At 46.8% G+C, this 25,410-nt stretch overlaps 1 protein-coding gene across 17 annotated transcripts in view; it reads left to right on the top strand.

The window, feature by feature from the left end:
* BIN1 (bridging integrator 1) overlaps positions 1-25,410 on the top strand; it is a 103,346-nt gene that overhangs the window by 54,617 nt on the left and 23,319 nt on the right. For 7 of the 17 annotated variants that reach the window (XR_012765100.1, XM_075431203.1, XM_075431201.1 and 4 more), the window contains exons 5-12: positions 335-430; positions 4,736-4,843; positions 7,523-7,615; positions 12,844-12,929; positions 14,771-14,846; positions 16,756-16,838; positions 19,560-19,610; positions 24,356-24,506. Coding sequence is in view for 16 of the 17 variants with exons in the window: in XM_075431203.1 (XP_075287318.1) it covers positions 335-430; positions 4,736-4,843; positions 7,523-7,615; positions 12,844-12,929; positions 14,771-14,846; positions 16,756-16,838; positions 19,560-19,610; positions 24,356-24,506 (744 nt within the window). In the remaining variant the exon portion in view is untranslated. The remainder of the gene's footprint in view (positions 1-334; positions 431-4,735; positions 4,844-7,522; positions 7,616-12,843; positions 12,930-14,770; positions 14,847-16,755; positions 16,839-19,559; positions 19,611-24,355; positions 24,507-25,410) is intronic. The other 10 variants (XM_075431213.1, XM_075431216.1, XM_075431215.1 and 7 more) reach the window with 5 other exon arrangements.

Here is a 25,410-nt window from a genome sequence, read left to right as displayed (position 1 = left end):
AAGCCAGCTGGACCTTCATCTTCCCTGCCGTTGTATGGACTTGGGCTAGCACTGTGCGGGGAAGGACAGGCCCTCACAGGAAGGTTCACGAAGGGCGCTGTGTCCTTGGAGAGGTCACCTGAATGTAGCAGCATCAGGCTTTCCTCTGTTTCTGCGTTTCTGGTGTGACCTCTCTTTTTCGACTAATTTCTCTCCTCCTTGCTTTTTCCAGAGAAATGACTAGCTCTTAAAGAGCTCTGGGGGTCTGAAATTGTTGACTGTAGCACACATGGAGAAAAACAGAAACGCAGAGCACTGTGTTCTTAATAGTTAGCTCATTGCTTTTGTTTTTCAGAACAATGATCTCCTCTGGACGGATTTCCATCAGAAGCTGGTGGATCAGGCACTTCTGACCATGGATACGTACCTTGGCCAATTTCCAGATATTAAAGTAAGAATCTCTTTAAACCTTTTCATCTAGAGAGTCACAGAAGATGAAATCTCATAAGAATCAGTTTCTTGCATCACCATCTTTAAGAGGATGCGTGTGCTGTGCTGTTGCAAGCTCTTCTTTTAGAGTAGCCAAGATCTTTGCAGCTCTGGGTCATGTGAAAATGTTATGTTCTTCTTTTGGGCTTGAAATGAGAGTGAAGAATCCAGGTGAAAGACGTTGGAGAGAACGTAAGTGTGAAACAGGAGGGTCCATATAATGTGCTTCTGTATCGCAGTGCAGGAGGGCAGTGTCAGCAATAACTCACAAGCTCTCAGTCTCTTTTCAGTTCTTTAGGTTTTTTAACTTCCTTGTAAGTACAAAGTATTGAGCAAGTAGGTGGCGAATGTGCTTTGTAGGTAGAGGCTGGAACGGAAGGCAGATTTCTGTTCCCCAAGTTCCATGAAGTCCTCCTGTGCATATAACCAGCTTTTTGCAGAGCAGGGGAATGCTGGACAGGTGTCTTGTTTGGGGAAATAATACCCAAGGACCTAGGTTTGAATGATGTCCTTTCCCTCCCCGCCCCGTGTTATCTACTCTCTGTTCGTTTTGAGAAGGCTATGCAGGAAATGTCTTCACCATATGAAAGCGCTAGTAATGATATCACCATATGGGAAATATCAGCTTGGCTTCTTCCCAGTGAAAACAACCCTTTCCCCACCACATGTCTGTTAAAGCGTTTGTCAATATTTGTTGCTCCAGGAGGATCGTGCTGTGTGGAAGGGGGGCAGGTCACAGGCTTGTAGAATGAGCCCTGAACAGCAGTGTCCTTAACTTCTGGGGCTCCTTGGTTTTGCTTCATTTTTTCCAGCCTCTTCTGTCCCTGGAAGTCTGAAGTGGGGGAAGGCGGCAAGGCTTGCTGTTGCTTTCCACCCGCTCAAGGCTGCAGAGCTGATCACTCCCCATGGTGTGATGCCATGTGCCTCAGTTAGCAGTGCAGAGCCTCCTGCGTGGCTTCCTAAGCAGAAGGTTTTATTTCAGGCTTGCTGTAGGCTCAGACTTCTGCACTGCTTCAGTCCAAATAGCATTTCACTAGCTTGGTCGCTGTGCACTGGGTCACCTCAGTGTATCACGTTTCTTCCATGCATAGTATCTGTGGGATTTCTTAATTCTGCTGGGGTCCAACTGAGGTTTAATGGGATTTTAAAAGGAGCACGAGATTGGGACCAACCAAATTCTGCCAAAACTCAAGGTGCTAGGCACTGAGCTCACATGGATCCTTTCTGTCTTCCAAATGGGCCACTGAGGTGTCTTATTACTAGTGTCCCTTTCTCAGTCTTTGGGTTGTGCTCTAGAAAATGGGAAATTAAAGCAATTTTGTGCACAGTTTAATGCTTTAAAGAGAGCACTGCTCACCTCCGATTCCCTTCCTGAAAGGCAAATACTCATTTTTGTTGGTTCCTACAATAAGATATGGATGTATTTCACAGAGTTAGCTATTTGTTTAAAATGGACTTTCAGTGGTATGAATTTAAAAGGGTCAATATGTTGTTACTGGTAGTTCAGCTGAATGTTTCATGCTCCTTACCCCAGAGCACTGAGAAGTGCTCTGATCAAGTCTGATTTCTTTGACTGGTAGATACTCTTACAAGTAATGTTGTTGAAGTTTACTATGGTTGTGCAAAAGTGTAGTTTGGCTTCACATAAGGAATTAGAGTTGCTGAGGATGGCAGGCAAAAAAACCTAGAGTCTTACGTAATTTACAGAATGTTTCGGTTGTTTTTGGTTGTTGTAGTAATAGTTTTCTGGTTTGTCTTATCCACAAAAGCAGATTTTCTGCTTTTCCTGGAATTCTGGCATTACTATGATAATGAAAAGATGATTTATGGAGGAAAAGATGGTTTTAATTTAGTTATATGAAGGCTTGTTTTTTTTAAACGGCTCAGTAATTCAAGTGTGTGATGAGTTAGATAATGCATGCATTATTTTTTGTTAAATTCTAACGTATTCTGAAATCTTCACTTGAGGGGCTGGAAAAATTCCCTTGAATTTTTTGAACTTCAGATGGGATCCACAGCAGGAATGCTATGTGTTCACATTCATTAGTAAGGAATTTTTATAAGTTAAAGGGAATAATTTTTAAATGTTGAGTGGGGAGAGGTGAATGAAGCCTCTCTGTCTTCTCTGACTTGAAAAACAAAAGTGTAAAAAGTACTTTATCCTTTCTTTGCAGTTCACTATCTATAGCTTCTTGGGGGGGGACTCTTGCATGATCTATAATATTTCTGAGTGAGTTTTCAGTTGGGGTTGCAGAGCGCGCAATAAAGAATACAGGTCTCTGCAGTGAGCCCAGAGAAGCTAAACCATAACCCAAGTTCTGAATAGCTGTGGAATTGATAATGTTCTGTCTTGTACTGAAAACAGGTACCCTGTTTCTACTACATTTAAAACCAAATATCTATAAGAGGGGTGTGTGTGTGTTTGGTGGTGGTTTGGGGTTTTGCTTGTTTTTAAAGGAGGCTTAAGTTAAGGTGGATTTCTTGCAAAGTAATAAACTCTGGAGTTCAGCTTTTGCCATCAGATAGTGGTGGGTAGCTGCAGCTATCCTGGAGTCGTACAAGGAAGCAACCCTGCAGCCTTCCAGGGCTGGGCTAAGTCCCATTACTGCTGTCACAGGCAGTTGTGTGATCGGTGGTTTCTCCAGGAGGTCTCTCATTGTATTTGTACAATGCAGCATTTCCATGTGCTCTAGAAGAAACGTGTGTGTATGCAGAAAATTGGGGGCTGCAAAAAAGGGCAGGAGTGACCTTGCTGAGAGATGGGGGACACTGAATCAAACTCTGACATCCTGCCTCCATGCCTGGCTGGCAGCGTGATGTTGGGGAGGTGTCTTCTGGTGACCCCAACAGTAAGGTGGCTCTGCTTCTTCGTGATTCCTCTCCTGGAGTGAGCTGAGCACTTTGAGATCAGCTTGGGTGTGCGTGTGGCTGAGATCCTGCAGATCTGCTGTGACTCACACAAGCTGCACCAGTGTTTGCTGGAAGCGCAGAGGAGCATGTGTAGGAGATGTGTGAATTGGTCCCAGCTGGTCTGGCAGAAACATCAGCCCTGAGTGTGGTTTTGCAACTTATCTGCAGGAGTCTGGGGAGAGGAGACCACATCTCCCTGCCAAGTGCAGTGGAGGGGGGATTTTGCTTTTGCAAGTAAATCCTAGTGCTGATTCTTTATCTTGCACTTTCGATTTCCCCAGGTGCTGTGGTGAATTAGAAACCCTCCTGGCTCCTTGCCGTGCCTTGTCACTCCAGTTCTCCAGCCTGTCTCTAGACTGATGATCACTGGTGCTGGACTGGGCTCGCCAAGCTGGGGTGGTGCTAGGTCAGCCTGGGAAGACCTGTGCTCCAACTCAGATAGCCTGGGGTGTTTGCAGAGAGCATGGGGGTGAGGGTCTAAGGGGGTGGTTGGATGGTTCCTAATCCCATGGGGCTGAGCCTTGCCAAGGTGAATCTCTCCTGGGGGAGAGAGCCTGAGGCACCTCGGATGAAGAGGAAGAATAGAGGATCAGGCCACAGGCTGGACTCAGTCTATTCTGGATTCTCACCCATGGACCTGTCGGGACTCTGTCCCTGAACACAAGTCTGGTACACAGTTGGATCCTTCCTCATGTTTGTTACAGCTTCAGTATGTCTTGCCTGTTAGTGACATGGTGCTACAGGTTTTCACTCGCACTTCTCTTGCTTAATAGCTGTTTACAATAGACTGTGGCTACAGTCACCTCTGCCTGCATCTCCTGTTGCAGGGTCCAAAATGCTGTCCTAGGCGTATCCTGAGCATGTGGATGGCTGTTTTTGCTGTGCTGGCAACAGAAATGCCTTCTTTTGTTGAACTTAATCTTCTGAGCTTCCACACGAACTAGGTCTGTGAGCTGGTTAGAGTCTGGCTGCAGCCCTCTGGGGGCCCTCAAGATGATGAAACAGGTGCCTGTAGGATGCAGGCACATGTGGAGGCGTAGGAAGCACCAGGGCTATGGTTCTGGAAACATTAATGTTATCCAGCGGTGGGGCCTGTTGTTGGTTGGATCCCTTTGCTTTCCCTGGCTGGGTCTGCACCCCTCATGAGGAGCTCCCTCGAGAACGGTGGTTGTCACTAGTTCCTCCCAGGGCCACCTCTCTGGGCAGCCTGTGTGGAGCATCCAGCAGGTGTCCATGTGTGGGCAGAGCATGGGGTGCTCTGGAAGCTGGGTGAAGAGGAGTAGGGGTGTGCTTGAGAGGCTTTGGTGTTTTGGCTGCTGGGGAAGATAGTAACATCTCTTTTCTCTATCTTTCTTAGTCTCGTATAGCGAAGCGAGGAAGGAAGCTTGTGGATTACGACAGTGCCAGACACCATTTTGAAGCCCTGCAAACTGCAAAGAAGAAGGACGAAACCAAAATCGCAAAGGTAAAGCAAGCAGAGGGATGTGCAGCCGTCCTTTCATGATGTCTGCATTTGCCTACTGAGCAGTTTTTGGGTGTGCCTCTACTTCTTCATTGGGTATGTTTGGTGTGTTTTATTTTGTGTGTGTTTTTTTTTTTTTTTCCAAAGAGGTGTTGTGAGCTGGTGAAGCTTGGCTAGATGTTTCCTTCGTATTTGTTTAGTTCTAGAAAACAGGATGGTCTCTGTGTTGGTTCAGACTCACCATCATTAGTGAGCATCTCTTGGTGGCCAAGGCCTGAGCATGCATTTCCTCAGACACTGCAGGACCAGTAACCCCTGTGAGGAATGCCACTGTGCTTCTGGGGGGAGCAAAGCCCTGCAAGTGCCACAGCAAAATCTGCCAGTTTGTCTGCTTCCTGGGACTCTGTCTCCCATCTTATAGCAGTGGTGAGAGTAAGTGTTTGAGTGTTGCTTGAGTTTGGTTGTGTTTGTGAAGTCCTCTGATATTTGAAGACAGAGACCCTTAGACATGTGAATTACAAGTTCATTAGTGGATATGCACCTCATACACACATGATGACTGTGTTCTGTTGTCTGTTGGTCACAATTACTGGACAATAAATATGGCTGACATCAGGAAAACAAGAGTTTTCTCTTGTCAGGGTCTGGTTTCTTTCACGTCTGTGAAAAGTTTGATCTGGGATTAACTCCAGAGCATGCCCAACACGCAAGTGCAGGATTTTTTTTTAATTAAAATGAACATCATTAAAAATGAAACTTAGATTTTCTTTTAAATGAAGCTGAAGAAATGTGATAGTGCTAACCTTGCTCTAGAGGAGGCTCATGGTTCGAACACCTGCCCAGAAAATAAGCTGTGGATTACTCCCGTACCCTGAGTGGGTTTGAACCCCCGTGCTTCAGTCCATAGGACATGACTTGGTACAACAGAATAGTCTATGGCTGGGGAGACATCTTTAATTCTCTTGAATGCTGGTCATGGCACATCAGGACTCTTCAGGCTAGAAGCAGTGCAGGAAAGAAAGAGCCTGGATCTGTATCTCTTTTCCAGGCTGAGAAGAGTTGTCATCCTTTGCTTGGAGTTGTCTCTGGTAGGGGGAAATACAGGCTATGTGAGAGATGCTAGTGTCTCCTGCATGGAAGAAATTTAAGATACATCTCTCCTCTGGGTGAAAGATCTGCATTTAATGGCCAACTGACAGTACTTCTATTTTTAAGCTGCAAGTCATCAGTCATCTGCTCGCCCAGTGCATGCACTATGATTAACCTTGACAGACAAGGGAGAGATCGATGGCTCAGGTGTCGCTGCATGGCAAGGCAAGTCTCGGTTCTGTATGCAAGGCATGAGGCCCAGCTGGTCATGCCTTCTGTTCAAAACAGTGCTTCTCTGTGTTTGGAGGTAAGAGCAGAATATCCCTGGGGCATGGTATGATTATTGGTGTGTGCCTGTGGGATCTTTGCTGCAGTGGAAGCGGTTTTTCATCTACTTGGGTTGGTACCTGGTGATCTGCACCAAAGAGGCTGCCCTTCTTTGTCATTGCTGCACGTGCTTGTGTTGCCCCAAATACTCATGTAAGACATAGTTAAGAAGGGATAGTTTCTTGCTCTTTTGTTACAAATATGAAGAACAGTACAGTTTGAAGAGTGAAACGTTGAGATTTAGGAGTTGGTGCACTGTTCCTGATTCAGCCTGTGCAAGTCTCTCTTGATTGGACTCTTCTCTTTAGCCAAAATGTGCACTGGATCAGATCTTTCCACCCTCTGTGCTTCAGGCCATAAGCTCATGCACGGGATAATACTGGACACACCGCGCTGTCCTGATCCTGTTAAGATGGGTGCAGTGAGTCCCCGAAAGTTCTGTGCGCATGTCCTTGGCAGACGGACAGGTTTCGCAGCCCAGCCGTCTCACATCTCTGCAGGGCTGTGGGCAGCAGCCTGGGCTCAGCGTGCAGTAGGCTGGTGTAGGGCGTTCATCTTGCCGTTCCTGTGACTGTAGCTTTACTCATGTGACCTTTGAAGTAGGGTTGTTCTAGTGTAAGGTACTTTGGAATATGATGTCAGGCCCCTAGGAAAGAGAAATCTTGTTTATGACACAGCAAATGGGAACTGACTGGAGTTGAAGTTTCACAGTGTAGTAGCACGAACAGTGATGTGAATACTTTTTGGAGCTGTGTGGTCTCTTCTTTTTTTTCTTCTCTAACATATGGATGTTCTCTTCACGCTCAGGACTCCTCCACTTATTGCAAAACTCACAACCTGCCATTAAAATAAAGCACGGTGGACTTTCAGCTGTTGCATGCAAATAATTATGGTGGTTAATTAATCCTGACCTCTCTTTAAGGAGCTCTCGCTTCACAGCCATGACTTGGAGTAGGGTTGTCTGTGTGCTGGGTCACTAACAACTATATCTGTTGCTCTTTACAGCTGCCTGGCTGGTCTGCAGTATCCCAGCCCACACTGGAGCGTTAATTACTGCTAAACTTGGCATGCTTCAAAGGATTCATAACTGATCCGTCCCGAGATGTTTGTTTTTTCTCTCACCTTGGTGATACTGGTTTGGTCCAGCTTCTAAATACACTGTCTGTTGTAATTTTATTTTTTTTTGTCCTAGAAGATATATGTTTGTGTCTCTCTTGTTCTTTCTTTTTTTTCTTTTTTTCACTCAAACATGCTCCCTCCCCCCAGCCTGTTTCGCTGCTTGAGAAAGCCGCGCCTCAGTGGTGTCAAGGGAAGCTACAAGCTCACCTCGTTGCGCAAACTAATCTGCTCCGAAATCAGGTGACTGCTGATCTACCTGGCTCTAACCCTGCATGCGCTATTTTGGGCTCTGGATTGTACCATGCAACTAATGTCTAGGCAACGTTCACTCTAGTCCCCTCTGCTAAGTGTCCTTGATGTTCGTGAGCTACGATGGACACATGAAAATTGCTGACCCATGAATGAATCTGCGCCTGCCCTATTGGTTTCTAATCAGGTCTGTTAATACTGGGCTATTGCTTTCTCCCCCTAAAATGAAATGTGGTTAAAGAAAGGCTATGGAATAAGGCCAAGGCAGAGGATGGTGTAGTGTATTTTCTTCAGTTATTCCTTTCTTTTTCTTCTAAGAGAAGCAGTCAATTTTTATTGTTGCTGTTTCAAAAAATAAAAAAAAAGAGGAAACATTGAAAAAAATTGGCTTCTGCATTTCTGCTGTTGAGGAAAGCCAGAAAAAACCACATCACTTCAGAAGCAATTTCTGTGGCTAATGAGTTAAGCTGCAACATTCTCCCATGATAAAATCCAAGTTTCCAGAATGGGCACTATCCTGGCTCTTGTGGTCTAAGTGAGCTGTTTCCAGGTGTACAGACAGGTTCAGTCTGCACAGGAGAAGAGGTGGGCCCAGACCAGGGAACTTGCACCCAGTGTAATGTATTTGAACAGCTCCAGGTTGAGGTCATGGTTGCGTCATGTGGCAGAACTTGGCTGAACATTTAGGTTGCAGCATCTTGAGGGACATGAGAGCAGCTCAGAGAAACTGCAGAGACTAAGAATTTCAGTCCTGCTTGCACAGGAGAAGTATGACTTCCTGATGAAATCTCCCATGGTACTTACCTTGGAGCTCCTTAAGGGATAAGAGGGAGGTGACAGAAAACAGTCAGTGAGAACAAAATGCTTTCAGTGGGCAAGGGATAGTAAATCATTACCCGGACTGGGAGAGGGCCAGTCACTGGCTCACCAGTTCCTGGTGAGCTCATCTGTACGCATTCAAACCCTCCTCCACATTTTCACATTCCTTGTCAGTGAATGAATTGCAGTTGAGAAACACTAAATTGCTCTTGCCTTATAAAGCACCTGGGCTTTCCACACTCAGGTTACGGCTGTGGATCAGGGAAAAGCCTAGATCACAGTGTCAGTAAAGCCTGGGGAGAGAACAGCTGTTAGCAGTGCTGCTGCAGATGCGTAGTAAAGGGAGTGAACATAAATATGTGTTTATTCTGGAGAGTAGGGAGAGGGACATTTGGCTGGCTGCCGGGGGCTTTCCCTGTGCCTCTGTGGGCTGGGAACCACCTCCATGGCTGTGGGCCTTGACTGGTCTGGCTGGCTGGTGGTATTTGTGGAGGACCAGAAAGCAGGTACGAGATGTTTTTCAAGCCATAAATAAATAAATCAGCTCTCAGGCATTTTTCTTCTCAGACAGGCTGGGTGACTGCGAGTAACACCACTGCCTGCAGACTGCTGAGGGAAACAGTACCTATGAGTGCTCCCTCGTCCACTGCACTCTGATCTTAGGCAGTCTGCCCAGGGTCGAGCGATCATTCTGCTGTACTGGGTGGCTTTGCCCTAAAGCAGCAGGTGACAAGGGTGTATATGTAATCTCTCCACTCGCTGTGTCCTGGGGGTGTTAACCTCCTGTAAGTGACCTTAGTATTTTCAGTCACCCCAGATGTTTTCAAATCAAGCTAAGTCTTCCTTGAAGATTTTCCTCAACCATTCCTGAACTAAATAATATTATTGCTAACCTTAATTTTTTGTTTCTACTTATGCAAGTCTTTGGGCTTTTTAAAATTTTTATTTTGATAGGGGACTAATGAAAAAAAACACCTCAAGATTAGTTTGTATTCTGAACCAGTAGGTTTTCCAGCTTTTCACAAACACGAGCAGGCAGGACAAAAGTTTTTCTGTTTACATAACTTCAAGGCTGAAGGTGCTACTGACAACCCTAATCTCATTAAGCTCTTGATAAAAGCAAGAAGGATGATGACACTGCATTTATTGAAGAGCTTCAGAATGTTAAGCCTAACAAAAAAAAAGTTCCTTCACTTTACCAGCAGCTGTGTTGCTGTCTCTTCTTGCCTGATATTTTTACAACCTCCAGGCAAAAATGGGGTCAGCAAAACCTATTATTTCTACTGTAAAACCAAATCCCTCCCTCCAGTGTGCAAACTGCTGGCTTTTTAGGCCTTTAGCAGACACCAACAGAAAAAATACGGTGTGGGGGGTTCTGTGTAGTCTCCTGGGGCGTTTGCTATTACACACTCTCAGTTACAAATTTTGGTGACTGCCCTTTTGGCAACAAATGGGAAGATGGCTTAGAACAACAAATTCTTGCCTTTTTCATCAGCTCCCCTGAAAAGCCGAATGCAGACTAAAAAGCACCATCCTTGGCGCTGCAGGGATAACAGAGCGATATCTCTGTCTGTAGGAGAAAGCCAGCGAGTGGAGTCCAGGGCCGTGCTGCTCTTCAGAGGGGCTGGGGCTTGAGCTGGGTGGGCTGCCTAGCTCAGTTCCTCACCCCTGCCTCAGGGATGTTGAAACCATTTACTGAGCAGTGTGTAGCTACCACAGTTCACAGCATAGTGCTTGAAGAGAAGTGGTCACCAGATTGCCCAAAAGCACCAGGCTGGATGTTGCCAGATGTTTGTGAGTGCTGGGGTGTGTGATGGTAGGAAACGTCATGGGGAATAACTGCTCCCCTCCCACAGCTGAGCTGGTTGTGCCTGGCACTCGGAGCCTTGGCTGGGGGGAAGGTTGGGAAGGCATCTGTGTTGTCTAGCTCCTTGCTCAAATCTTCCCCCTTTCAGGCAGGGAGAGGAGAGGAATAATTATCTGTGATCACATTTCATGGACCTAGGCATTATGTCCTCTGTCAGGTTGGCAAGGATGATTGCTTAAGTAGAAAGTGCATGGATATGGTAGCAGTGGGCTCTGCCCTGAAACCTGTGTCTTCCCCCTTTTCTGCACTGTACTACCTGAGCCGGCTTTTCTTGTAGCAGGGCTCAAGACCAAGTTGATGTCTGCCTTCGGCTCCGGCTGGAAGCAGTCAGGGCTACTCAGTGTCAGGAGCCCTGCTTCCAAGCCAAATAAATCTGACTGGTGAGAAGATCCCTGGGCTGTCAAAGGACTGAAGAATTAATTCAATGCTGTACCTGGGACTGAGAGCCCTGGCTGAGCCACAGGCACTGGATGTATCCCTGATGCCTACAGCTACTCTAGAGTGAACGTTGCCTGTTGCTGAGGTTGCCTTTGCCTCGGGATGTCACAATATTCATATGTTGCTTTTTAGGTTCTTTGACCTTCTGAACAGGTAAACAAGAGAGGGAAAGACTGTTGTTTAATATTCACTGTATCTGAAAAACTAACAGCATTCAGTGGTGCCTCATCTCCCAGCTATCCCATCGCTTGGGTTGTCTCTGCTTCCAGTCTAGTTTGGAAATTAGAATAAGCTAAAGCCAAAGGATGGACTGGGATTTTTTTTTCTCCCCTTAAAATGGTTACATTAGAAACATTCATTCACAGAGGGATTCTAAGGCAGAGTGAGTCTTTAACCATTGTCTGTGATTCAGCATAAACTCTGCCTCTTATTTAAATGGGCTTTTTGTTTGTTTTGTACTAACTCTCTCGAAATGTTGGGTTTTTCAGTGAGTGTAGCAGCAAAATACAAGGGTTTCTGGGTGGAAGCATCATGGCCCCTTCTTCCCCTGCCTGTTCCTTACAAGGTCTGCTTAACTTTTTGAATACCTCCCAGGTGTGTCTTTGAGGGAAACTTTCTCTCCTGATCTTGAGTACAAAATCTTGGCCTTGCCTTTGGCAGCTGTGAGCAACCCTCTGAAAGGTGGAGCTAGCTGGAAAATAGGAGCTTCTGTGGCTAGCTCAAAAGTCAGGAGAGAAATGGAGAGTGTAAGAATTCTACACAACACTGAGGAACAGGACTCTGAACCGAAAAATATTTTAAGTCCTTTCTCCCATCAATCCTGTCTTTGCATATACCTATCACTATGGAGCAGTAGGCTGGATTTCTTTAATCTGGCACAAAGAAGATAAAAACTTCATGTCGTACAAGGGTTGGGAATCTGACTACAGGCTCATAGAGAGATCCAGTTCCCCAGTGAATTGCAGGCTCTTGGCAGAGCACTGTGGTGGTGTGGCATTCCTGCTGCTGTCACACAGGTAAGCAGGCACTGATGCTGACCTTCCTGTTAGAATGTGTCAAGTTGCTCATGCAGGGATTTGCCATCCTGCATCCCACTGCATGGGGTTATGGGAAAATGCTGTGCTGTTGCAAATTACAGAATAGAAATGTTTTAATTAGCAAGCATTGAGTTTTGAGTTAGGGCACTGAAAAAAGGAAGAAGTGACCTAGGACAAATATGGGAAGGGGAATGTGCTTGTTGCTGGTGTCCGCTGTCAGCAACAGAAACCAGGATCATCCTTTTTGTCACTGAAACCCAGCAGAATTCATGTATCAGTGTTGGGATCTGTCAGTGTCCAATTCACATGAACTGATCAAATTTAAAGGCTCAACTGGGAGAAAGAGGGCCTGTACAAAGCGTAATTCCTTTGGTGTTGGTGGCCAACAGCCAGCCAGGGATCACTCTTGTGTTGGATCCTCACCGATGAGAGTATGTGAGACTGCTGAAACTGAGAGGTGCTACTCCAGCACTCCAGCTTGACCTGCCACTGGCACGACTCATGCTTTGCATACCCTTCCTTGCTTCTCCGGTCAGCTCTGCGAGAGCACTGTATCAGCCATGGATGCAGACCTCCTCTGTTCCTCAGAAGAGATGGGGCTTTGGCATGACCTTACCTGAGCAGAGAGAGTCCCCACGAGGGAGGACTCTTCAAGGCTATTTGTGATGGATTTGAAGTCTTTTCAGAGACCTGACAAGGGGCTGGGGTCAATATTATCTTCATCTGTATCTGAGCTGGAGGCTGAACTGCCTGACCAGCTCCATTTAGGTTTTTGAAGCCACAGAAACTTGTAGAACTTAAAACACATTAGTGGATGTTTGAATTACTTTCTGAGTATCCAAACATTGAAAGAAAACCTGAGAGTAACTACATGCAAGCTGAAGGTACTTCAGGTCACCTGTGGTGCAACCCTGATTCTTGGGAGACTCATTTGGGATGGGGTATTCTCCATCCCAGAATTTTAGCTGGTCTCCCAAGGAAGTCAGTCAGAGCTGTCCCAGCCCTTCCAGAGTACTTCTCTGCACTGGAACTGACAATCTCCCTTCTCTGTTATTAAGGCTGAAGAAGAGTTAGTAAAGGCTCAGAAGGTGTTTGAAGAGATGAATGTTGATCTGCAGGAAGAGCTGCCTTCTCTATGGAATAGGTGAGTGCTGGAAGTTTTCCCAAGGGCTGGTTGGAAGTAAGTGAAGACCTAAGCTCTTGTGTCACTGTTCCCTGTAGCTGGGGCTGGGTTTTTGCTCTTGTTCTCTGGATGATCTCAAAGTCTGTCCTGGGATTCCCTCCAGCCAGGTTCACCTTTGGCTTTCTGTCCTTTGCTTCATGATCCTCATGGAAAAACTCCATTTTACCACAAAGAGAAACTGTTTCTATGCTTTATCTAATTAATCCCTTTGCCCCACCAACTCTGCCCAGCTTGCCTGTGGACAGCAGACAGAGCAGGCTGGGTCACTAGGATTTTGGGCATGGAGCTGGCTGTCTGGGAGGAACATCTGCAGCTGAGTATGTCAGCTGACTGATTAAGAGAAGGTGAGATGTCGGAGGGGTTTACACAGTCAGCAGGGTTGGAGAGAGCCAAGAGGTGATGCCTTGATTGCTGCATCTCACCATGCAAGGTTATGATCACGTGGTGAAGCAGCAGGTACAAGACAAGAGGGAGAATGAGAGAGCAGGTTGCTCTGCTTTGAATGCCACTTTCAGGTTTGGGCAGTTGGGTAAACAAAGGTGAGGGAAGGATCCTGGCGTGGCTGCCTTCTCTTGTCCCAAAATATGCTCCTGGCTATGCGACACAGGACCCAGTGAGGATCTAGTGGTTGTAAATGTCTTGTGCGCCATTTAACAAAACATGGCCTGGGCAGGGGAAAATGGCCTGAGAGAACAGGAAGGTTTGAGACGCCATGGACTTGCCATACCGGTGGTGATATGGTGTTGAAAAGGGAGAAGAAGAAACAGACCAACGTTAGCTTGGAGGATGAACTGGAAGGCAGTAGAAGCTGGTCTATGGGGAGGGCACAGCGGAAAGCAGGCAAAATCCTCCTAGAAGAGTCTAGGAGTGTCCCAGTTACTTATTTTTAAATGCAGTGATCATATCTGGGTTGGCAGTGCTGGTCTGTGGGGAATGGAAAGAGTGGGCAGCAGCAGGGCAGGAAAGTGCTGATGTCTGCCATCACTCCGCTTTCCTCCCAGCCTGGGTTGGGACGCTCTGCTCAAATCAGTGTGTGGGCCCAGGTGAGGAAGGAGCTGGGAGGGAGGGACACAGGCATCTGGGTGGTTCCATGTGCAGAAGGGTGATGCTGCTGGCCTTGGAGAGCATCTCCCTTCTGCTGTTGCTCCTCCAGCTGGGTGCTGGTGCAGTGCTCTGAGGCAGCAGGCAGGCTGGCTAGAGGAAGGGGTGAGGCAGCAGCTGCTGGGATTTTGAGGTGCCACAGGTTTTTCACGGGCTCCTGCTATCCAGCTGATCTTTCTGCTTTCCTGTTGCTCTCTGTGCCTAGCCTGTGCTGTCTTACTCTTCTGCACCTGAAGCCAACAGTTCATGCTTTTTTGCTTCACCTGGTGCTGGTGCTTAGGGACTTCAGAGTGAATTAATATCTGTCCTCCTGCCAGTTCCCCCAGCTCTCCCCACACTCCACCTGTCACAGCCTCTATCCTTTTCCTTTCCGTCATCCTACCACTGGCTCTCTTTCATTCTTCCCTTTTTTTTCTTCCCTCTCCACCCTGCACCTCGCTCTCCCTTTAACCAGCACAAATTCAGATCCTTTCCCACCTGGCCACCTCCTCACCTTGGACATGTTTGCCCCATACCTGGCCTTTGCTCTGTCACCCCCTTCACACTTCTCTGCTGTCCTTCTCTTCCAGCATGTGCCAGATCTACATAGTTGAGTTTGAATGGGAGTGGTAGGTGGGAGGTAGCAGAAGGGATGGAACTGAAAGCTTTTGGGGAAAACATTGTATCCATTAAGTTCTTCTGTCTTATTTTTCATTTGGCAGTCGTGTTGGTTTCTACGTCAACACGTTCCAGAGTATAGCAGGCCTAGAAGAGAACTTCCATAAAGAAATGAGCAAGGTAAGGCAACTAAGCAGCCTATCCTACTCATACACTCTTTCCTCGCTGTTATTAAAAAAAAAAAACAAAAACAAAAAACCAAAAAACCAAAAAAAAACCACCACAAAAACCAACAAAATAAAACCCACAAACAAAAAAAGCCAAAACAAATGAAAAAACAACACAAAACAGAACCAATCTCCCCAAAAAACAAACTAAAAAGAACTGGAGAAAACAGAGCATTTGCCACACGTCAGAGGAAAATGTTAACCGTTAGGTTTTTCTGAGCCACTTGAGAGAAGGGCTGTCTGAGATAGTAACGTGAAGGGATGGAGCACAGGAAAGAGACCACAGGGCCATGCAGCAGTGGGGAGTTTGTGTCACTTGGCAGGCTTCATTTGCAGATCCACAGAGGGAAGAGAAGCCACTTTGAGGCCTATCTCTTGCTGCTACTTCCCAACAGTACCTCTCTGCTCTGGCTTCTTTCCTGCCCTGTGACCCAACAGAAGGCGTGTGAGTGCTTAGCGTGGCCCTTGCATGGGCCACGAGTTGAGAATCGCAGCAGTAAGTGGTGTTGTAACCTGGTGGTGGTGGCAGGCTGGATCCTGGTACTGAGTGCCAGCACCCATCAGAGATCTCAGTCTGTGGGAAAGCCCCCCATTGCCACATTTGTTTACAAACATGTTCTTATTCTTTCATTTAAAAGCTAGAGAAGTCTTGAATTCCTTAGTTCTGTATACTGCTCTGCAGTGCTGCATGCCCTATAAATGTTGCACTAATCTTGATGAGTGACTGAGAGCCCAGCTGGAAAACTCTTGTATTCCCTCCCCTCCCCAATGTCTTCCTGACAACAAGACAGCTGCTAAGCAACAAGCAACATTATAGTCCTTCAATTCCCAGCAGTCGGGGGCCCTCTGCCTTGGTGTAATGCATCAGTTCTGAGCCCTGCTGACACTTCATGGGGACCTTTCCAATTAATAGCCTGCTTCTCTCCACCGAGGGATGAACTGATTGTTAAGAATAGGGAGGATAGTTATAATTATCAGTTCGTTGCTGTTAACTTACATTCAGCAAAACATAGGAAAGATGCTTGTTAGACAGGAATTCTCTTGTATCACGTATTGGATTTTTCTTTCCTGAGGAGTCTTGTATGAGAGCAGGGCTTTTGCTTTGTTCCTTAAGAACCATCTGTTTCTTATTACTGCTATAGCATCAAATTAACTGCTGGTGTTGCCGGCACGATGCTTCCAACATTGATTTCATTGGATCCCTCCTCCTACTAGTGATAAATGTGGCATTTCATCTTGTTTATGAATTGGCTGTTTCAGAAGAGGAGTGTCTGGAGTGAATATTGCAGCCTTCAGTTGGTGCCTAGGAGAGTTTAACCCCTAGTAGTGCATTTCTGCAAAGATACCCAGGTCCTGCCCAAACCTAGTTGGCCCAGGCAGCCTGTGAAGTCAAGGCTTGTTGTTGACTGGAAGTCCAGCTGCCTTTGGCTCCACAGTTGAAATGCCATCTCCCAGGCTTCATAAGTAGGTCTGAGGAACAGCTTTGGCTACAAATCCAGAGTGAAGCTTCAGTTCTAGCACATAGACCCTGAAGTAAACACTGTGCCTGCTTCTGCAATGGTACCTGGCCACACGCCGGTGGGGGTAGGTGATAGAGAAGCATAGAGGGTGATGTGTAAGGGAGACAGAGCATTCCCACGAGGTGCCAGCAGCTCTTCAATAGTTTGAGTGCTCTAGCATTTTGTACCGCATGGAAGAGTGGAAACAGATGTAAGGCCATCCTCTCTTGGGATAGCTGAGTACGTGCACATGTCTGGGCACAAGCCTGGGTTTGGTCATCTGTGCAGGCCAGCCCAGACTCCCTTCTGGCAGTTGGGCTCTTTTCTCACTCTTTTTCTTTCTTTTGTTTTTGTATTTTGCAGTTGAACCAAAACCTCCATGATGTCCTGCTGGGTCTAGACAAGCAGTACTCAGGCAATGCCTTCCCCGTTAAAGCACAGCCCAGGTCAGTAACTGTCGGGGTAGTGTCTTTCCATCAGCAGGGGAGGAGGGAAAGGGATGTCTCTACCAGGGGTATTGAAACCTCCGTGTTGTCAGTTGGGGGGTGGTTTGACTAGCTGCGTATAGCCAGCCATTGCCCTCCTGAGACTCCCTAGAGCATGCCCAAGATTGCAGTTGGGGCTGAGTGACGCAATGTGATACCTCTTACCTTATCTGGAGGCCTAAACTTTCACTAGGTGCTCATATTTAGGCAAATGACTCTCAGCTCTGCTGTTTTAAAGTTGAATTCCATGCACTGACATGTAATACCGAGCTACCCTTCCTTCTGGGTCCAGTTGTCCAGCACCTGTTCTGTTCTCTCCCTCAAAAGCTTCCACCATGTACCTGTAGCTTGTGAGCTTGAGCACCAAGAGCCCACTTGTTTCCCTAGCCTCCTTTTTGTCCCCTCAAACTTGGAACCACCCGTTTGCCAAAGTCTTGTGCCCCTCCTGTGTACGCAGCTGAGGTGCATTTCTCCTGTGTGTGTTGTGGAAATAGTTGCAGCCTCACTAATGAGGCCTCCAGAGCTCAGAGCACTTCCAGTCTGCACGTATGCAAGGAGTGAGTGTCCTCCAGGCCTTTAGCTTTCTTTCCTCAGCTAGGTCCAGTCCTTTATGGTTAAATGCAAGTCTGCACATTCTCTCGCACTGAGAGGGGAGGGAGAGGTCGGGCTCTGGATGGGACTGTTTGGCTCTCGTCCAGATGTGTGAGTGATGAGGCACTGGATGGGCTCTGGCTTCCAGCTGCTGCTAATCCCACGTGTCGGGTGAGCAGGAGCACAGCCTGAGTCCTCAACTGGTGTATTGATGGAGGGAGGTGAAGTCAGCATGAAGTAAGGGTGAGCTGTGGTCTGAGTGTGATCTGGAAGGGCTAGATCAGCTGTTGAGACCTCTGTGCTCCCTTGTCTCTCCTCCCAGTTTAACCTCCTCTTGCAGTCATGCATAGATGGCTTGTATGTCTTGTTCCAGCAGTGTGTCTGGTGTTTGCCAGCTCTAAAGAAAGAGGATGTTGGAGCTCAATTTGGCCTCTGAATATTGGATTGCTAACAGCAAATTTCCAAGATGCTAGTAGGAATGCTTCTTGTGAAAACAATATCTTCTTCCCAAGTTAGCACATCATGTCTGTTGATCATCACAACCCAAAGAGACCTGAAGCATTGTGAGGAGGCCCTGGTGCCCCTCCTCTTGCTGCCACGTGCCGTGCTATCTCTGATAGTAGCATTCTCCAGGGTCCTTGGAAGAGGATGAGGTAATGGGACAGAAAGGTTGTAGCCATTGCTTTGTCCAGCTGCTTCCTCCTCATTCCGTTCTTCCTCAAGGAATTGATAGCAGGCTGTAGTGACAGCCTGGACTAGACATGTTTGCTGTTGTTGTGGCATGAAGTTTCTGGCCTGAAAGAGCTTCCAGTGAATAAATTACCTGTCCTCATGATTCCTGCCCCCACAAACTGCTGGCTTCACCTGGGGCTGCAAGAGTGTCAGTGTCTCGGCTGCAGTTCTGTGCTCTTTAGCTGGCTACGAGACGACATGGCCCTAAAAACCGAAAAGGAGCTCACACAGAGCGTAGCAATTGGAGTGCTGCTGCTTCATCCCTGAGTCCTTGCATCTCAGCTGGGATGCCAGACCCGCTCCAGAGCGACTCTCTTCCTCCTGAGCGCAGTGGAGCAGGGTGTTATAGGAGGACGTAGCAGCTGCGTGTTGGGGGAGTTAAATACATTTTGCAGTGACCAGGAAATGCTGTGAGGCACTTCTCTCACCTGCACGTCTGGCCTCTCACTGTGGCGCAGGGTGGAGCGAGAGCGTGCAGGGGGAAATAGCCCTCGCTGATCCGATTGCTTACTGTGGTCTGCAGCAGGAGCAGATGCTTCCCTAACCCTTCTCTTCTGGGAGGGGGACTGGAGATGGATACAATGGCAGGAAATGAATGAGGAGGGGTGATAAGAGAGGCAATTATCTGTGCACATCATCACAGCATTTGTGCGAGGCCCTACAGAAATTCTGCTGTGGCTGATGAATCTGATGCTGGCCGTGTAGTGCACAGAGCAGCTGACGTGTTTCTGGGAGCCTCAGACATGTGTTTGGGACTTGTTTCTGAGAGGGTTTGAACATTCAGGGCTCAGATGCCTCGAAGACCTGGGAGATCTGTAGCATTATCCTACATTATCCTGTGATTGGGCAAACTGAAGCAGGAAATCTGATGATGAGGTTCCACGTGTAAAGCTGCACACAGATAGTGTAAGTAAAGGAGAATGGGGACTTTATTTCTCATGTAGCAGTATTTAGAGAGGAGAGTGAGAAGCTGTGATTACCCATGAAAAAAGGACACTTACAGTTCTCTGCAGGTCTATACAGTTTCCTTTTCATTATTCTTCATGTGCACCCTGGCCCCATGTTCCAAAGAGCAGGGAAAACAGTAATTTGCTCACATACGTGGATCTTTGACAGGCACAAAAAGCCCTCTACTGCCCTCTCCAAAGCAGGCCACAGCTTTCTAGGAACCAAGGGAAGTATGTACTGTGTCTGTGTGTATGTGTATCTGACTGTGTGTGTGAGAGAGAGAGAGGGGAGAGATCTTGTCTTGATTATAGTGAGGTTTTGTGGCACCAAGTGAGTGGGTGCTTAACTCTTCCTCCGTGGTTTGACTGTGCCATCCTGTAACGAAAATGATTTGCGTGCCATCCTCAACAGAAAGAAAACTAAACTGTTCGCCAGGCTGAGGAAAAAGATGAGCAGGTACCGGTACGGAGAGCAGTGTTTCGATAAGTGTTTAATTTAGTTCCTAAAATTGGAGAGGCTGTTGCTGGACTCTTAACAGCCTGGCACGTGTTAACCCTGTGATGGGAGAGGGGTCCTTTGCATGATATGATGTGTTCATGGCCTGCTGGGTCCTGCTGAGATATCTCTGTGTCTGGATAATCCCATTAACTGCTTGTGTGCCTGGTTTGAATCCTTGCTGCTTTTCCTGTTAAAGAAGGCGGTGTGAAGTCTCAGGCATTGTCTGTTCAGTTGTTTTTGTGTGACTAAAAGTGCAGTGCTGGGTTTTCTGTGGGAAATATGGGCAATTTTGGTTATTAACGACAGCTAGTTTTACCTAGTGAGGCTTGCCCTTTTGAACAGGTCTGAAATGCTGCATAGTCATTCCCTGCCTGGCCAGGGACGACCGTGAGACAGGTTTTTCACACTCAGAAGTCCCATCCTGTTGCAGTTGGGAGGATGATGAGGTGGGAGAAGGACACTTCCAGCTTTGCTCCTTACTTGCTCTGTTCTTGAGGATCCTCACTATCTTGCTGCATCCATATAAAATTTTTGTGCAGGGCTGAAGGAAAAGGAAGCCTGTTATCTTGTACAAAGACTAATATCAGCATCTTGCCTTTCAAGACAGTGATGGCATTGAATAACTGGGTTGCTATAGTGCCTAGAGTTACCGTGTCCAAGGTCAAGGACTCTGACAAGAATGTGCTCTGGAGCATAGTTGGAATTGCTGCATAATGACATGGAAACTTCGTTTAGTTTTTTTTGTTTTTCTTAGTCTTTGTGTTGGTACTCCCTGCATGGGGTCCTTATAGGAAGAAAAAAATATGATTATCAAGATGATGTCCTGCTAGCAATAAAAGCAAGTGGACTGAGGTCCTTGCTTTTTCTGATCTTGACTTCCCAATGATTAGGGCAAGTCACACAACCCTTCTCTTTCTCTGCTGTGCATCCTTTACAAAGTGGGAGGTTAGAGGGTAGAGAAGGGAAGCTGATTGGCAAATCTTGTTTTTAATATCTTTAAATGAAAAGTAGTGAAGGAATGTCTTGTATTGTTACTATTCTGAGGTTTCCTACTGTAGGAAGAGAAGGATTCCCAGGAATACATCTCTGGATGTATCTCTGTCCTTGGTTGGACCAGCGTTGTACCTGCACCAGGCAGGAGGTCTAGTATTTCCAGTCACTGAGAATGGAGGGATGCTACAACAGAGGGAGAAGCAGTAAATCTCATCTCAGTGAGCTCTAGCCACAATGTCCTCCTGCTCTGCCCTGATAAAGTCGAACTGGCCCAGCAGTTAAGGTGCCTGACCTGGGCTGTGCTGTCAGAGCAGCTGCTGGAGTCAGAGAAATGTGCCACCCCTGGTGCAGGGAAGGAGGGCCTGGGGCTCCGCTACTCTTTGATCTGCACAAGAATGCACGTTTGTGCTGCTGTATATTTGGATATGTAGGTACTGCTTCCTCCTTTCTACTGCCCCTTTTTTTTTTTTTTTAAATAATTCTTCAGCCTGCTTGGGTGCTAAAAAATAAATTAGTTTTGGCTAAGAGGCCCTGTCTGAGCCTTAGCTGAGATGCCACCCGTTTTTTCTTTTGAACTTAAACTGGGCAGGAGGTGGCTGGTCTGTTTTTACCGTATTGGAAAGTAGGTTTCATCCTCTAACGAAGGACTGTTGCAAGCACATGGGAACCCTGTCTGCAGATGTTACTCTGCTCTTCCAGAACAGAGGAGGCAGCCCCATGAGGGGTCTGGGAGCTCAGCAGCACTAAGAGGCTGGGGGATTTTGGCTTTCCCTTCAGCTGCAGTGACTGCGTTAGACCCCATTCCCAGCTTTCTATTTGCAGGAGAAAGTTGACACCCCCTTCACTTCCCTGCCTGATATTCCTGGATTTGACATCGCTTTCCAGTTGCTCATGGGAAGGAAAAAGAGAGAGCAATGACCTTGTTTCAATTTACTTTTGCTGTGGTACTTGCATTTGGTCAGTGGGGACGGTCCCCAGGCTCTTGATTTTCCCTATGTTTCCCGGAGCAAGCAGTCAGTCTGGAGACAGGACTTTGCTCTGTGTGCTCCTAGGGACCCACGAAGGACAGAGGATCCTGGTGACAAGCTCGCTGGATGCCGGTTGCACTGGCTAAATGCGTGCAAAGCAGCAAGGGCAGGAATGAAGGTGCCACTCTGGGGGCTGGGAGATGTTCAGCCAAAATTAGCACTGGCATTTTCCTAGGGGGATCAGCCAACACACCAAACAAGCTGTAAATAGTAGTGACTTAATGAAGGCTTTAGTGCGGGGCCCTCTTGGCCCTTGTAGGACAAGGGACGAAATTGGGCTGCTTCTCGTGTAGGAGCCTTTTGCCAGTATATCCCCAAATTAAGTCACTGCCAAGCACCAGAAATAAGGCACTAAAAAGCTGTTTCATGGCCATTAGAAAATAAGCCTGAACTCCTTTCTCGATGGGAGACATGGCCTTCTCAGGTCTCTAGAAGGAAAAGCCTACCCTTGTGTTGGTGGGCCAGCTGATAGCCAGTAGTGCCCATATTCCCGGTGCAGTCTGGGTGTTTGAGGACTCTGGGCAGTCTGGCTGTAGATCAGTGTCCCCCACTTTCTCCAAAGTGCTTTGAACTGTAGGGGAAGATATCATGTTAATGGCTTTTTCCCCCAAACTCTAGCACCAGAGGACATTTTCTGTCGTCATCTGCTGTTCCCTGGTGACTCCCATTTGGCGCAGGACTTCCTTGCCTTCACCTTCTGTTACTACTTTTAATCTGTAGCACGCCTTGTCAATTTCGCAGAATCCTCCACACAACTTGCTGTTTTGAAGTGATTTCTGAGGACCTCTGAGGAAGGACACTGTAGGCATGTCCAGTCAAATTGAAGAGCTGCAGGGGATGGCATACATGTTCTTTAGTCCCTCGTCTTCCCTTTTTCCTCTTCCTTTCCCTCTCTTTCCCTTGGCGTGTGTGCCTCTGAGAGCTGCTGGCAGAGAATGTCATTGGGTTTGTTGCATCGTGTTGGTGTTCTGCTGGCATTGGTGTCATCAGAAACATCTGACCTGCATGTGGACCTGCGAACAAGTGCTCCGTGGGGAAATGCGTGTGTGGGGTGTGGAGCTGGGGAGAAACTGGGAGGAATAGGTAAAGGCAAAGTGAATGAAGAGAGAATGGGATGGGGAGCTTGAAAGCTGGAATGCTGAGTAGGGGGAGATGCTTGCTTGGAAGGGGAGGTCTAGTGAAATGTGCTGCTGTCCCTGCCTCCTCTTGCTGTGTCCCTACTCTCAAGAGCGTTCAGGAATGAGGCCATCTTGCATGCTAGCCAATGACCACCACGCCTTGGGCATCCAAGTGTGAGTGGACGTACATGTCTGGAGCTCTGGGCTCTCTTGGGACAGAGCTAAGAAATAATTGAGTTGATGTTCCTGCAGAATCAAGTCTGCATTGCTCTAATCCTGGCTCTGCCAGGATTTATTGTCTCAAGTTGTAAGAAAAATCTGTTCCTTTCAGCCTTCTCCCAAGGCCTTTAACTTTGCAAGAACTGCAACTTTGTAAGTGGAGACAAATATCACTCCCAGTAGATGAGATTGCACAGCCCTTTTGCAATATCCTGTAACAGTCTGGTTTCAGCTGTGTATAACTTTGCCAGACTGTAACTACTTCTGCTAAAATATCCCCTACCAGTGTCTGTGCTTCGGCATGACTTGAAATAAATTGATTAGTTGCTTTTTTGGGGAGCTGAATTTCAGCCAAGATTATTCAGCTGTTCCTGAGAATTAGGCTGGGAAAATGGTTTTACCTTTATCCCTGTTGAAATTCTCTGGTAACCAGCTTTTTACTAAATCTCTTGTGATTCTGTACGTTGAAGCACAGACTTGACACTTGGCCAGGGCATGGTCTTAGGGAAAGGCGTGTGCCTCTTGCCATTCCTTTGAAAAATCTGTCCAAATCTGGCCAAGTGGTGAACAAACAAATGCCATTGGCATATTTCTTGCATCTTAATTCCCTGAATTCCCTCTTGACTGTGTCAGAAGCAGTCCTGGAATAAGGACCAACTGGAAAGGCAAGGGCAGAAGGGGTTCATCATTGAAAACGAGGCTGGAGAGGCTTTCCATAATAGAGAACTCTTTTATTAGTAGCCAGAATCTCTGTTTCTTTTCTGTATGGAATGATCTGTGAAACCTCTGGCTATTCTGCCCCTCTTCCAGCTTAGCCAGTTTTTACCATGTAGAGGAATATGTATTCTATAATTACAGCCTTAGTTCAGGTGTTGCAAATGTATTGGTCATAACCCATGCAGGTGTCAGTACACTACCATGCAGAAAAATTCTTATCTATAGAAATTAAAACTAAATGAGCTACACAGAACTCCTTCCCCAATCTGTTTCCCAAGTATTAAAAGACTGTGACTTAGTCAGACACTTATGTTAGAATCTAGCAGAACTAAGGACTCCTGGTTGTGTTTTTGGTTTTGTTTTTCTGTGTCTGAGGCAAGGTATATCTATGCAGTAGGAGTATAGTGAGTAGCCTGCTGCACAGTAATGCTGTTGCAGTGTGTTGGACTGCAAGTCACTCAGCAAAGATGCTTCTCGGAAGCTTGTGGAGGCTTCATATGTCTTCCTCACATGTCTGGGCAGCGAAGGCCACTGATCTGTGCTGGTTAGCACAACTCCTTCTAGGCCTTGCTCAGACTTCTCTTCTCTCTCTTTCTCTTTCCCTCTCTCTCCCTTTCTCTCTCCACTTCTTCAGTGACAGCACCCCAGCGAAAGCAAATAAAAGCCCCTCACCTCCACCAGATGGATCTCCCATCACCAGCCCTGAGACCAAGACTGTCAACCATGAGCTGGAACCGTCCACTTTGGAAGCGCCTGGGGCAAGCATCCCAAAGTCACCATCTCAGGTAGTGTCCCCATGACATTGACCGTGTCTTTGCAGTATGACAGCTGATGGCACAAGTTCTGTGAGTCAGACATCCATTTGTTGCTTTTTTTGGACCTCTTCGTTCTAGTGAGCACAGAGAATATGAAATGGTGGTTGTTCTCCTTCACTGGTTCCTGAGAATGCATGTTGCTCATTGGTGATCTCCATATCATATAGGGAAGAACTAAGCTGTCTCTGAATAACTTTACAGGGGGAAGGCCAGTGATACATTTTGCTATCCACTAGGATGGCCGAGAAGATCCAGGGAGGATGGAGTTGTAGGTAGGCGAGGAATTTTGTTCTTTACATTTGAATTTATCTGTGGAATTCAGTGGTCCAGTTTCTTCTCAAGAACTTCTGTAACTGAGGAAGGTTCAAAGAAGAAAAGTTTAATATTGATAAGGAGAACATCTGTGCTTAGCATGATGTTGTACTTCAAGCCCAAGATAAAAGATTATGCTAAAAGTAAGGGCATTATATTCTTCTGCTATGAAAAAATTAGGTCAGTACCAGGAAGAAGATTGTCCATTATATGTAGTCCATTCCTTACACAGGTGATACCCAGTGGCAAGTTTAAAATAGCAGATGTAGCTCCTGCTACTCAGCATGTTGTATGATATGTTTTACATCGGGATTGAAGGAAAATACAATATTTACTTCCTTTTCCCATCCCTCTATTGCTGAGTGGAGGAAAAGCTTAGTAGAGAAAAGTAGTAACTAGGCCAAACTTATGTCTGGTGCCAATCCTTGCATTTCAGTAAGTGGGACACCAGGCAGGAGTCTCCCAGGAAGAACTAAAGCTGAGAGGGGTTCTGGCCAAACTGGTAAGAGAAAACCTATTGCTTCTGAAAGGATAGGGGTGCAACCCAGCACTTCCTTGCTGT

This window comes from Opisthocomus hoazin, chromosome 9 (genome assembly GCF_030867145.1).
Source record: "Opisthocomus hoazin isolate bOpiHoa1 chromosome 9, bOpiHoa1.hap1, whole genome shotgun sequence".
NCBI lineage: Eukaryota > Metazoa > Chordata > Aves > Opisthocomiformes > Opisthocomidae > Opisthocomus > Opisthocomus hoazin.
Note: the sequence above shows the minus strand (reverse complement) of the source record. Positions and strands in the feature narration are given on the sequence as shown.